This window comes from Drosophila tropicalis, unplaced genomic scaffold (assembly GCF_018151085.1).
Source record: "Drosophila tropicalis isolate 14030-0801.00 unplaced genomic scaffold, ASM1815108v1 contig_158, whole genome shotgun sequence".
Taxonomy (NCBI): domain Eukaryota; kingdom Metazoa; phylum Arthropoda; class Insecta; order Diptera; family Drosophilidae; genus Drosophila; species Drosophila tropicalis.
The window spans coordinates 7,662,269-7,674,689 of NW_027172602.1; the positions used below are offsets into that span (position 1 = coordinate 7,662,269).

The following is a 12,421-nucleotide window of genomic DNA, read 5'->3' on the forward strand; positions in this document are numbered from 1 at the left end:
ATGTATATGTGTATATACATACATATATAAAATGCGTGTATTCTCATTACAAACGATTAAATGATTTTTGTTTTATTCCAAAAAGTAAGCAAGAAAAATATATATATATGTATATATTTATAAATGTAAGTGTAGTATATAGCATATATGTATGTATGTTTGTTTGTTTGAATGCATATGTAAGATTAAACATAAAAAAATAAAAAAAAAAATTTATATGTATATGATCAATCAGTGTATGTCTAATCCTGGTATTCTTATTTGTTTTCTTTTCTTGCGTTATTTTCTTTTGGCTTAACATTTATTAACAAATTTTGTTGAATTTTTGTGAAATATTGAAAAAATGTAGGTAGGTAGGTTGGTGTAGCTATGTACGTACGTATAAAATTAATAATAGTTTATCGTAATGATGGTTTTTTTTTTTTTTTAATTTCTTAATCATTATGCAATCATGTTCAACTTAAATTTTACATCGTTTCTGTATCTCGCATATTCATATTAATTGTCTGTAATTGTGTCTGTGTGTGTTTGTGTGTTTATGATAACAGTATATTGTAATATAACAGCGTGCTAAGTACGCTGCTTTCGCGATTCCTTATCGCCATTCGTCATGATCCTTCTCCTACCACACAAATTGTTGTCTTTGCATTGGTTCATTCGTTGAATTTTACAAATATCTTTTGAAAATATACATACATAGCTGTTGTTTTCCGAAATGCAAATGTTGGTTGAAACGGTTTAGCATTTTGGTTTCTAGTATGTAAACAGCATATCATACCAATTCATACATTTATGTAAGTATTATGAAGAATAACAGAATTCATGCATACATGTACCGTTTTGAATGGGTTTTTAACATTTACATTAAAAAACCATTACATAGTTTTGTGAACGAATTCAAAATTGATTTCGGTAAGAAAATCCCCAGCATTTGTCTATAGGATTTTTATATGTAGGTATGTATACACAGACACATAAGTATACATGTATATTTATGTGTATTTATAATTTGTAGTTTCAGGAGGACAGATATATCATTTCCCGTTTAATTGTTGTCTCTCTTCCTTCTTCTCCTCCTTCATATATGAGATAATATACACATATATGTATGTATATGGTTCTTATTCCATTTTTATTTCATTATACTCTTTCCCCATTCTTCCTTCCTGTATTTTGGTGTTTTGTGGTGTTATTCTTGCACTCGCCTCACACTTCGGATGTCCTTATGCTTCCTTATTAGTCTCGTATGGGCATGGTGGCAGGCTTAACATGACCGCCATCACCTTCAGATACAAAACGCTTGCGACCGCTGAAAAGATTGATGATAAAAAGAAAAAATTAACATACACATACAATCTAAGGTAGTTATTGCACATTAAAACTGCATTAGTTCCATCATTCTCCCTCTCTTATCAGAATCAAAGTATCCTACTTCAGAAAAATCATTCTTAAATTGATTTTAAACTAAAGAATACTAGGTCAATAATCATAAGATTTCCTTTCTGTTGCATAAGCCTTCATGAATTTACAATACATAGTTAAATAATGCCTTGTACTGCATATGTTACATACATATGTACATATCTATATGCAGTTTCCCCCTCCCGCACTGAGTCGCTAATGTTTTTATGTTACAAAATACTTTAAGTAAATTTTTTGGCAAAAATAAAATCTCAATGCGTTTCAGAAATTTGCACAAAAAGTTCATTCAACCGTTGACCCTTTTTCTCTCCCTCTCTCCTTCTCACGCTATCTCTCTTCAACTATCTGTGACTTAGTATAGAGAACATAAAACTAGTTTCGAAATGTTAAAGTCAGACCAGGCGGCTGCTGCTGCCTGCTGCTGCTGCTGCCCACCAAATATCGAATTTGAAGCTTTAGCGCAGCTTTAATTGTGCATACACAGACATGCATGCATATGTACCTATGTATGTATGTACATATGTGTGTATGTATGCACGTTGCACAAAAATAAGTCACTCATAAAAACATACGGTAATGTTCACATTTGGAGAGTTTATTTGAAATCGCGGTTTGTGGATATTTGCAAGGTTTTGTTCTTGTTTTTCATTAACTGCAGCAATTTATTATTGAGAACTAAATATTTTTATATTTTTTAAGAGGATGTGGCAATTTGTTCAAGCTAAAATAAAGATAAAGGGTATTTTTTTTTTGTTTTGATCATGTGCCGGTTGAAAAAAATGTGAGACACTCTGTGTCTGTACAAACATATGTACATACATATGTATGTGTGTATGCACGGATGTACATACATACATACATGTGTCGGATGGCGAGCTCACAGCTGCCGTTGCGTTGGCGTCGACGTCTCTAGTGTCTCTCTCTCTCTCTGGCTACATACATGTGCATATAAATGCATGTGCAATGTGAGTGCAGTTGCTGCTTTTGTTGTTGTTTTTTGCTACTGTGCTTTAAAGTGCCAAAGAGCAATAGCCGCAATCAAGGCGAATGCAAATGCAGTTACAACAACTACTGCAACTGCATAAGTGGGTGTGGCAAGAGAGGCAGGTCGATAGCAGCAGCTTGGCCGCCATGTTTACCTTCACACACACACACACACACACATACATATCGCGATCTTGAGCCAAATGCAGGTTGTTATACCAACAACAATAATCAATAGAACAAAAACAACAACAACAACAACACTTCGCGTTACCCCCCGGTACCAACCTATCAACATTTTGTTTGCGTTATCGATAAATTAAATAAACTATGAAATAAAAAACCAAGAAAAAAAGAACAGAAAGCAAAAACAAACCAACGAAGTAGAAGAAAAAAAACAACGCCGACTAAAAATAAATAAATAACTAGCCGGCACCTGATAAACCTGCACACACAATCAGCGGCGTCGCGGACTGCCCCAATGAAAAAGTAGATGAAGAAGGGAAGAAACAAAAACAACAGAAAAACAAAACCAAAGAAAACTAACTGCGCAATAGAAACATGTACATATGTATATATGTATGTATATGTACATACCCACAGGCCACATATGTCGTATGCGCAATAATTGGGATGGACAACTTTTCCCATTATTTCATTCGACGATAAAATAATCTAAAGATCATATATCACTCATACGCAATGTTATTTTTGCCACTATTTGCAATTTACGCATTTTAAATTTTAGTTCATCAGAAATACTTAAATTTACTACGAGGTTGTTGTTTTTTTTTAACAATATCAACAACAATAAAAGAAACCAGTCCAATTTAGTATATATGTACATACATACATACATACATATAAAGATTTCTGTGTATCAGCCAAAAGCGTGAAAACAAATCACAAATATTGAAATGCCGGCAAAACAAAAATGGTTTGTTGTTTATTCTACAGGTATAGATATGCATATATGTATGTATGTACATACATATATATGTATTTATAAATATCCATGTATGTCTGTTAGACAAGTCTAATAAACAAATAAAAGAAATTTGATTTGTAATTAGAAAGACTGATCGAAGAAAACGTTATATAAGAATAGGAGTAAGGTTTTCTGCGAATCGTATATGCACTCCTTTTTTATTCCCCAGAATAGCCTCGCCAAACACTCAATTTATAAACAACAGAGTTTCATAAGCAGTAAACAAATGAAAGTGACTGGTCGTGGAGGGAGATAGCGGTGGGTGGGTGTGGGGGTGGGCGAGAGATAGATAGACGACGGTTCCCGAAGAGAAACAAATAAAAATTACGTAAACTCGCAATGTTCTCATCGCTCTCATTGCTGCATTGCATTACTCAATGTGTTATTGCCCTTTTACAGGTAGGCGGGGGGCGCGATGGGGCGGATTCATTGTTCTTCTTCTTCTACCACTACTTTATCTATCAATGCTGATATTACAAACATATAAGAGGGACAGAGGGGCATGGTGGAATTTGGCAGCGATATTCATATGAATATATACTTACCGTGATGGCACATTATTGATAATCTTGTCAGTAAGAAAGCCAGCACGATTGCAGCGCTCAACGAAACGATCGAGTATAATGTAGGCCAATGGTACATCCAATACAATATCAGCCATATCATCATACACGCGCATAAAGCCCTGTAAAAGGACCGGAAAAAAAGAACAAATTAAAACTCATTGAAGAGATTAGCGCAAAATGTTTCTCTACAAATTTCAAGTGTTACCCACCTGTTCCATGCCGGCAGGCAACACTAGACAAGTGAGATCCAATGACTTGAGCAGCTCACACATGGCCTCCTCGGTGGTCTGGCTGAGCGACTCTAGGGTCATAACAATGGCCTCGTAGACCAATTCGTGATGATAGTGCGGCACCTCGAGGGCACGAAGGCATCTCTGCGCTTCGGAAATATCGCGCGACGATAAATATTCCTTGAGGAGCAATGTCATCTGCTTGGTGATTGTCTTCACCGGACGCAACGGCCCGCCCATGCCCCAGACATTGTCAAGATGTGCCCAGCCCTGTTTGTGGAGCAGTGAATCAGCTCGTCGTAATGCCTGATCGGCATACTCATTTAAATCCGTGCGCTCCTCGGGTTTGGTTATAAATTTCGGTGGGATGCAATCATCAGCAACGGCACGTGCTATGAAATTGCCTAACATTTGTGGAGCCTCTGGAGTATCGAGTATGAGATCGGGCAGATTAATTAGTAGCATATTGAAGCCCTTCTCAATATCCTTGCCGGTTATAACACGGCCATAGAGATCAGAAATAAGCACCGATGTCATTTCACGCTGCGAATCCTTATGATCCATGGCAATTTCGATTAAAATGCTAGTAATATGCTCACGCAAAGGACCCTGCAATATCTCATCGAAACTAACAGCAACCTCATGAGTATCGCCATGCTCGTAATACTCCAAAACAATTGGCTCAGCCAATTTAAAGAATTCCTCAGGTGTGATTTCTGTAATCACCTCACGTAGCTCCACATTCCGATCATTGCATTCACTGCTATCATAGTTAGGATCGTTCTCATCCTCATAGACTTCGGCCAATGCCTCTGAGCCAGGTAGTCCCCATACGCCCTTACCGCCGGCGCCGCCCTTTTTGGGAAGTCCGCGACCACGATTCAAATTGCGTGAACGTCGACTGTTTTTCCAGCGACGATGGGGCACCACATAGCCGGCGCCGCCTCCACTTCCACTGCCACTGACGCTTCCAACAGCCGAATGCAGTGTCCCGCCGCCGCCATTCGCTGTCAACAACAGTGGCGATGAGAAGGCTCCTGGGGAGGCGGCTGAGCCATTGGTTGGTATTGTCGCAGAAGTTATGGAAGCACCACCGCCAACACCGCTGCCACCGTTACCACTATTTTGTCTTTGTATAAGTCGCTTGGCCTTGCGCTTAATCCGTCCATCGCCATGTCCATCAGCCGACACAGGCAATGGCTTTTTAATATGCCCATTAGAGGAACCGCTACCATTTAGTTCCACTGCCTCAATCTCGCCATTCAGTTCGCGTTCAACAGAACTTTCCTTGGAATCAGTACCAGTGCCTCCACCGCCACCATTGCTTGTAGCATGTTTATTATGGTGTGCTTCAATTTCCATGATCTTTTCGATGATCTTTCCTTTCCTTGGAATGGTCTTGGATTGTACTCTATCACCAGGTGCAGGCTAAGCAAAATAAAAACAAAAACGAGATCAATTAACTTTAATATAATTGCTTAAAGAAAAAAAAAATAAAAACAAGAAATAACCGTTCTACTACGTGCTCCTGGGCTAACAGAAGTCAAACGTGCATCTCATTCCTGAATTTAAAGCTAAAAGTTAATCCAGTTAATTTAGGGCTTTAACAAACATTTTTGGGAGTATGCACAGTATTAGTTCGCTTCCAAAAATTGCAATTTCCAATTTTTAAAAAAGAAGTTCGATCTGACAATATGGATACCATCACAGGTACATAAATAACCGTCGCGTGATTCGAATTTGAGTGTTTTTGTTTTGAAGCCACTGAGACGAATCCAGCTTGTATACTCGATTGTTTCAGTATATTGGAAATTTGACATACTCGTTCCATTTCTTTAATATTTATGTACATCCATGCATATTTACGTTAAGAAGTGGGTGTGTACTAGACTGTTCCTTGTCGAAACCAAATTCAAGGTCACAAGCACACAGTTCAACATAATTTATACCGTTAGAGTAATAGAGAATGCAAAAAGCTTTGCAACCCCCGAAAACAACACACACACGCAAAACTGATTATGCCATCTCTTTCGTCCTTATTTGAAGCTAAGGTGCTCGCTCAGAATTTTTCCTTACATTTGTATAAATGTACACATATGTATGTATGTATGTACATATGTATATACGCGGTACATTGAACAGAAACATAATACGAATAATAATAATAAATACATATGTATGTACATACATATGTACATACATAAATGTATATGTATGTTCATATACCGCATTGCTTTATTGTGTTTTGGTTTTGTGCTTTTCGACATCTCTCTCTTCCTCTCCTCCGTCTGAATCGTTTTTATCTTCTATACGTGGATATTGTACATATGTATACATACATATGTACAGAATATACAGAAATGTATCAGACTGCTGTCATATACATATATATGTATACATACATATGTAAGTTTGTATGCTGTAACCGGTTTTTATGTTTGTTTTGCCCGGTTTAACCTTGAAATTTTGTGTGCCCCTTACGAATTTCTATGTTTTTATCATTTCTTCCCCTTCTTCTTCATGTTTTTCGGTTCTCGCACTTGTTGTGTTTGCCCCCTTTTTTCGTCAGGGTAGCGAGCGAACGAGAGAGAGAGGAAGAGAAACGATTTGTTTTTGTTCTGTGCGTGCCTATGTAAAGGGGAAGAGTGAAAGGGAGAGCATAAAAAGTGACGCCGTCGAGAAACTGCGTCGCAGAAATTTTGCAAAATTTTGTTTTTCTTGCGGAGCCGCAGAGTGGGACGGACAGAGGGATAAAGAGGAAGAAATACAAAAACAACAACATTGTTTACAGTTTCTTGGGATTTTACAGTCCAAGCAAGAATTAAGTGACAATTGGAAAAAATCAAAAAAGGTTTCTTGTTTGAGAGACATGATCTAGTTAATGTCAGTATGTACATATACATATATATATGTACATATGTAAGAATGTCTTAAATGGAATAATTAAAAATATGATGAGAAGTTTTACCACATGAATATATTTTCTTAGCTGCATTAATAATGTTAGCCGTCACTGTAATATTTGATACTTTGCGGGAGATCTCAATAACAATTTTGGAGACGGTTTTTGGAACCAAAATAAATAAATACATATCTACATTTGTATGTACATACATACATACATATACACGCAGACACATGCATGTACATAAATAACAATGAAAACGTAAAAAAACGAAAAATAAGCAGCCAGCACAGACGGCTGCCCTATTAGCCCACCCCACCCAGTCCTCATGTTTGTTTGAGAGGCCCATTGGTGTGCAGCTGTTTGTGTGCGTGCGTGCCGGCCGAATTTATCACGTAGACCAAAAACAAAATTGTCAATTTGAAAAGTCTGGAACATACCAGAAAATCCAATCGGAAAATTGTAAAAGGGATCCCTTTTAAATGAAAGTGTACCAATATTTTGAACCACACTGTGTTGATCGTTTGCACATAACTGTGTATGTACGTGTATGTGCATGTATTCTGTTTTGTATTTTTGCATTCATTTTCGCAATCACCGGCAAATGACAGTTTTTTTTTATCTACAATTTCATTTTGCTCTTTTATCCGATTCTCTTACTTACATGGTTTGTGCTTTATTTGTGTTTGTGCTCTTCTGGTTTTTGGCCTTTACACGCTGCTGCTGCTATCTACAACAATTGCAACAACACTGAGACTGCAAAGTTAAAGTTGCCTCGCGGTGCTTTTAGTTTTGGTTGTCTTTGCAAACTGTAAAAAGCTCTTTTAAATGCAGTTAGTTCCTTTGCGACAACAAATTCGTTGCAATTTTTTCACGTCTTTTTGCTTTTTTTTATTTTGTTACTGGAACCTACGATGCATTCTCACACCTCACACACACACAAACACACATACATCCACACACATACAACTGTATGCATGAAGTGAGCGGAGGAGGAGGAGTAGCAGTAACCACTCAGTTAACGCCTTTTTCGGGACAGTTGCTTTTAAAATATATGTATCAAAGCCTTTTGATTTTATACAAAATTGTTGTTTTAAATTCGATAAACCGTTTATTTTTTTCTCTTTCCTTTTTTCGTAAACAAATTCGTAAGCCCGCTAGGAAACGACAGCCATGAAAAATCAACTGAGACTGAGCGAGAGAACAATTCGTCGGGCGCTTTTATAGGTAGCAGCAGCTAGCATGCGTCGTTGGGTGTGCTTAGTAATAGAGTCGACCATTTAATACTCTTCACACATGTTAGACATGATGGCCAAGCGTGTCACTTAGTTGTAATTCTCACTATATTTGATTTTTCGTTTTTATTTAATAATTTTTGTACTTATTCAAATGAAAAAAAAAAACTATATATGTTTTGACATAATGAGTTGTTAACTGCTAGATATGGTTGTGTTTAAAAAAAAACTAATCATAATTCAAGATACCCTTCCGGACATGAAAAACCAATGCTCTCTGATTCTCACTTAGCAAAGTGTGACCATAAGAAAAAAGAATTTTTTTCGCTTTGTTACGAGCGGGCGGGTAGATTTTAAACAAAAGTTTATTTTGCATAATGTCGATAAAAATATAGAATCATTTTCTAATTTATTCTACTCTTCATATTCCTCATCAATGATGAAAAAATCTTCTGCATTAGAATCTTTGGTCTGGTTAACTGTTTCTAGTTTCTTAGGAAAAGAACGAAAACGTTTACGTTCTAATTCACGGAAATCACGACGAGCAGCCGCTGAGAGACCATAAAGAGTGCGTACCACAGGATTAGTGGCGCAATAGACTGACGGATCGTAAGAGGGTACTTCTGGATCTTTATCCCAATCTTCAGTAGTTTCAATGACCTGCGTTTGCTCCGCAATTGGTTTAGTTGGCAATTTATCAGGGCGTTGAAAGCGTTCAAAGCTCGACCGATTAGCACACGACATAACATGATCCTGTAAAATTTCAAATATAGTTATTTAAAACTTGTACGCGTTTGGTATTAGGACTACTATTACATGCATATTGGCCACGACTACCACATGAGAAATGTCAAATGGACAGCGTTTCATCTCACTGCCGGAATAATTACGGGCGCAACGGCTTAAGTGAGTCAGCAAGCGATTGGGCATCAAACGGTGCGTTTTGTCAAATGGGCAGGTAATGCATTTATTAGTCCAATCGGAAGAATTAATGATGGTAGTATTTAATTCCGCCTTTGTCGACATGGTTTCGATCTTAAACTAATTTTTCCGTCTCTGCTCAACCGCTAATATAACGGATGTTGTTTAGCGATGAGATAGGGGAACTTAATTTCACGTGTAATTGTTATCTGAAGTCACTGTTATCGGAAAAATAAATAAACCATCTCTATTAGTGTATTATATGGTCACACTCAACATCCACCATTTTCTTTGTGGCTTTGTTGCGCCCCGTGTGGTTTCCTATTAATTCTGTGATCAAAAATTGAGTTATAAGCATAGAAAATGGTAAAGTTATAAACATTTAAATAGTTTTCCCATCTGTTTGCAGTTCAAGTGTATAGTGTTTAATGGAATTACAAAGATTTCATTGATAATTTCATACATAAAACCATTTTCATTTGCCGGGTGGTCGTAGTCGGTTTTTTATTTGACAGTCAGCGGCTTCTATGGAGCACGTGAGCGGGGAGCCCTTATTTCTAGAAGGTTCTGGACAACGGCTCCTCGCATGGGTTTAATAAGAGTCTGAAGAATGTAAAAAATATGCAGAATTAATCATATCTGTCTGAAATTTCTAGAATTTTATGTCAATCTCTTGGGGATGAGTCATCGTCATGATTGGATCGGTGTCTTTGACCAACAGAAGTTTTTTCTTTTTGGGGGTTATGTTGAAGTGGGCAAACAAACTTAAATTGAAACTAATTGTTTCCTCTTCCTTTTTGTCCTCGTTCTTCCTCGTCATTGCAGGAGATGTCTTTAAATCCCGTACGCGTGCTCAAAAAATGAGGCGCAGGAAGAGAAAGCCGAAATGGCTCGCCTCTCTTCGTTTATTGGAGCCATTGCCATTGGCGATCTGGTAAAGAGTACTCTGGGACCCAAGGGTATGGACAAGATATTGGTAGCCACTGGACGCAATGCTGGCCAGGTGGAGGTAACCAATGATGGCGCCACAATTCTACGCGCCGTTGGTGTAGACAATCCAGCAGCAAAGATTCTGGTAGATATGTCGCGTGTCCAGGATGAGGAAGTTGGCGATGGCACCACCTCTGTCACTGTACTGGCCTCTGAGCTATTGCGCGAGGCTGAAAAATTGGTCGAGAAGAAATTGCATCCACAGATCATTGTCTCTGGCTGGCGTCAAGCTACCGCTGTTGCCTTGGAGGCTCTTATCAGTGCCACTCAGGATAATTCTGCCAATAATGAGAAATTTAAGGAGGATCTTCTGAACATTGCCCGTACCACTTTGTCCTCAAAAATTTTGCATCAACACAAGGACTTCTTTGCCAATCTCGCTGTGGATGCTGTGCTACGTTTAAAGGGTTCTGGTGAATTAAAGTCCATTCAGATCATTAAGAAATCGGGCGGCACTTTGGGCGATTCGTTCTTGGATGACGGTTTCTTGCTGGATAAGAAACCAGGTGTTCATCAGCCACAGCGTGTAAGTATTTCAATGTGCTCCCCCCAACCCACCTACTCTGGCAACTGCTAAGCTTACAACTGATGTCCATGGTCGCGTCAAAATGACTGTGAGCTATGTTAACTTGTCAAATATTCATATCACAGCCATTTTGACGAGTTCGATGGGCATACGAATCTTCATAAAATAATGCAAAATATTTGAAATTTTTGGATGTGAAATGATGTGAAAATGAAATTGATTGAGTTTTCTATTCTTTGTTAGATTGAAAATGCAAAAATTTTAATCGCCAATACACCCATGGACACGGATAAGATCAAGGTATTTGGCAGTAGCATCAAAGTTGATTCTCTGGCAAAAATTGCTGATTTGGAAATGGCCGAAAAGGAGAAGATGAAGGAGAAAGTGGACAAAATTCTAACCCACAAATGCAATGTGTTCATCAATCGTCAATTGATTTATAATTATCCAGAGCAATTGTTTGCCGATGCCCAAGTGATGGCCATTGAACATGCCGATTTTGATGGCATTGAGCGTCTGGCCTATTGCACAGGAGGTGAAATCGTTTCGACTTTTGAGAATCCATCGCTGGTTAAACTGGGCGAATGCAACCTCATCGAACAGGTTATGATTGGCGAGGATACTCTTCTGCGTTTCAGTGGCGTCAAATTGGGCGAGGCCTGTACCATTGTGATTCGTGGAGCTACACAACAGATTCTGGATGAAGCAGATCGCTCATTGCATGACGCTTTGTGTGTGTTGGCGGCCACAGTGAAGGAGTCGCGCATTGTCTATGGCGGCGGTTGCTCGGAAGCTTTAATGGCCAATGCTGTGTTGAAGAAGGCTGCTGAGACACCAGGCAAAGAGGCCATTGCCATTGAGGCATTTGCCCGTAAGTGTGAATGAATTGCCGATAATTGAGCAATTAATTAAACCTTCTTGCTTCCCTCTCTTCCTATCTTAGGTGCTCTTTTGTCTCTGCCCACAGCCATAGCTGAGAATGCTGGCTATGATTCCGCTCAGTTGATCTCGGAGCTTCGTGCTGGCCATGCCCAGGGTAAACACCATTTGGGCCTGGACATGGAACAGGGCAAGGTGGCTGATGTTCGTCAACTGGGCATCACCGAATCCTTTGCTGTTAAGCGTCAGGTTCTTCAGTCAGCTGCGGAGGCCGCCGAAATGATTCTCCGTGTAGATGACATTATTAAATGTGCACCACGCCGACGTGTTCCCGACAGGGGCTATTGCTAGACCTCCTTTTTTTCACTAAGTATTCTTTTTGTTCTAGGATTTTTTTTTTTTAAACAAACACAAAAAAAAAGGTACCCCCGACTCTCGTTTAACAATTCATCGCTAATTTTATGTTTTGTTTAATATAATAATAATAATAAAAACACACACACGCACGCAAATCCACACAAACATGAACACACACACACACATACTCGCTGAAACGCTTTTCAAACACCCCCATTGTAACCCAGAGAGAGAAGAGAGCGAACAAAACACCCAAAACACACATTTCAAAAATGTCTAAAATGAAATACACATGCAAATTTTGTATTACAATTTTTGTAAGCATTTAATGTGCGCAAATTGATCGAAGGGAATTCCGCAAACAACTGCCGGAACCATAAACCACAAAAAAAATGTATGAGAAATACAATAAAAAAAG

The 12,421-nt window shown here is 38.5% G+C and overlaps 2 protein-coding genes across 2 annotated transcripts; one reads left to right on the forward strand and one right to left on the reverse strand.

Annotated features, from left to right (window-relative positions):
* Positions 1 to 40: 40 nt before the first annotated feature.
* Pdcd4 (Programmed cell death 4) lies at positions 41 to 8,288 on the reverse strand. Its single transcript, XM_068296173.1, has 4 exons — positions 7,760 to 8,288; positions 4,170 to 5,618; positions 3,940 to 4,079; positions 41 to 1,309 (listed from the first exon to the last, which is right to left on the reverse strand). Exons 2-4 carry the CDS (start codon positions 5,550 to 5,552, stop codon positions 1,237 to 1,239), a joined length of 1,596 nt encoding a protein of 531 aa, XP_068152274.1. The 5' UTR covers positions 5,553 to 5,618; positions 7,760 to 8,288; the 3' UTR covers positions 41 to 1,236.
* A 1,791-nt stretch (positions 8,289 to 10,079) lies between these two features.
* On the forward strand, positions 10,080 to 12,158 carry CCT2 (chaperonin containing TCP1 subunit 2). Its single transcript, XM_068303825.1, is given in 4 exon segments — positions 10,080 to 10,106; positions 10,108 to 10,767; positions 11,011 to 11,638; positions 11,711 to 12,158. Coding segments are annotated over 4 exon segments (1,602 nt in total). The 3' UTR covers positions 11,998 to 12,158.
* The last annotated feature ends 263 nt before the right edge of the window (positions 12,159 to 12,421 follow it).

Excerpts from the sequence above, each read along its gene's own strand:
- Pdcd4 (XM_068296173.1), bottom strand. The coding sequence starts at position 5,552 with ATGGAAATTGAAGCACACCATAATAAACATGCTACAAGCAATGGTGGC. Across the intron at positions 4,080-4,169 it reads TGCCTGCCGGCATGGAACAG|GGCTTTATGCGCGTGTATGA; the intron begins GTGGGTAACACT and ends GTCCTTTTACAG. Across the intron at positions 1,310-3,939 it reads ATCAATAATGTGCCATCACG|CGGTCGCAAGCGTTTTGTAT; the intron begins GTAAGTATATAT and ends CAATCTTTTCAG.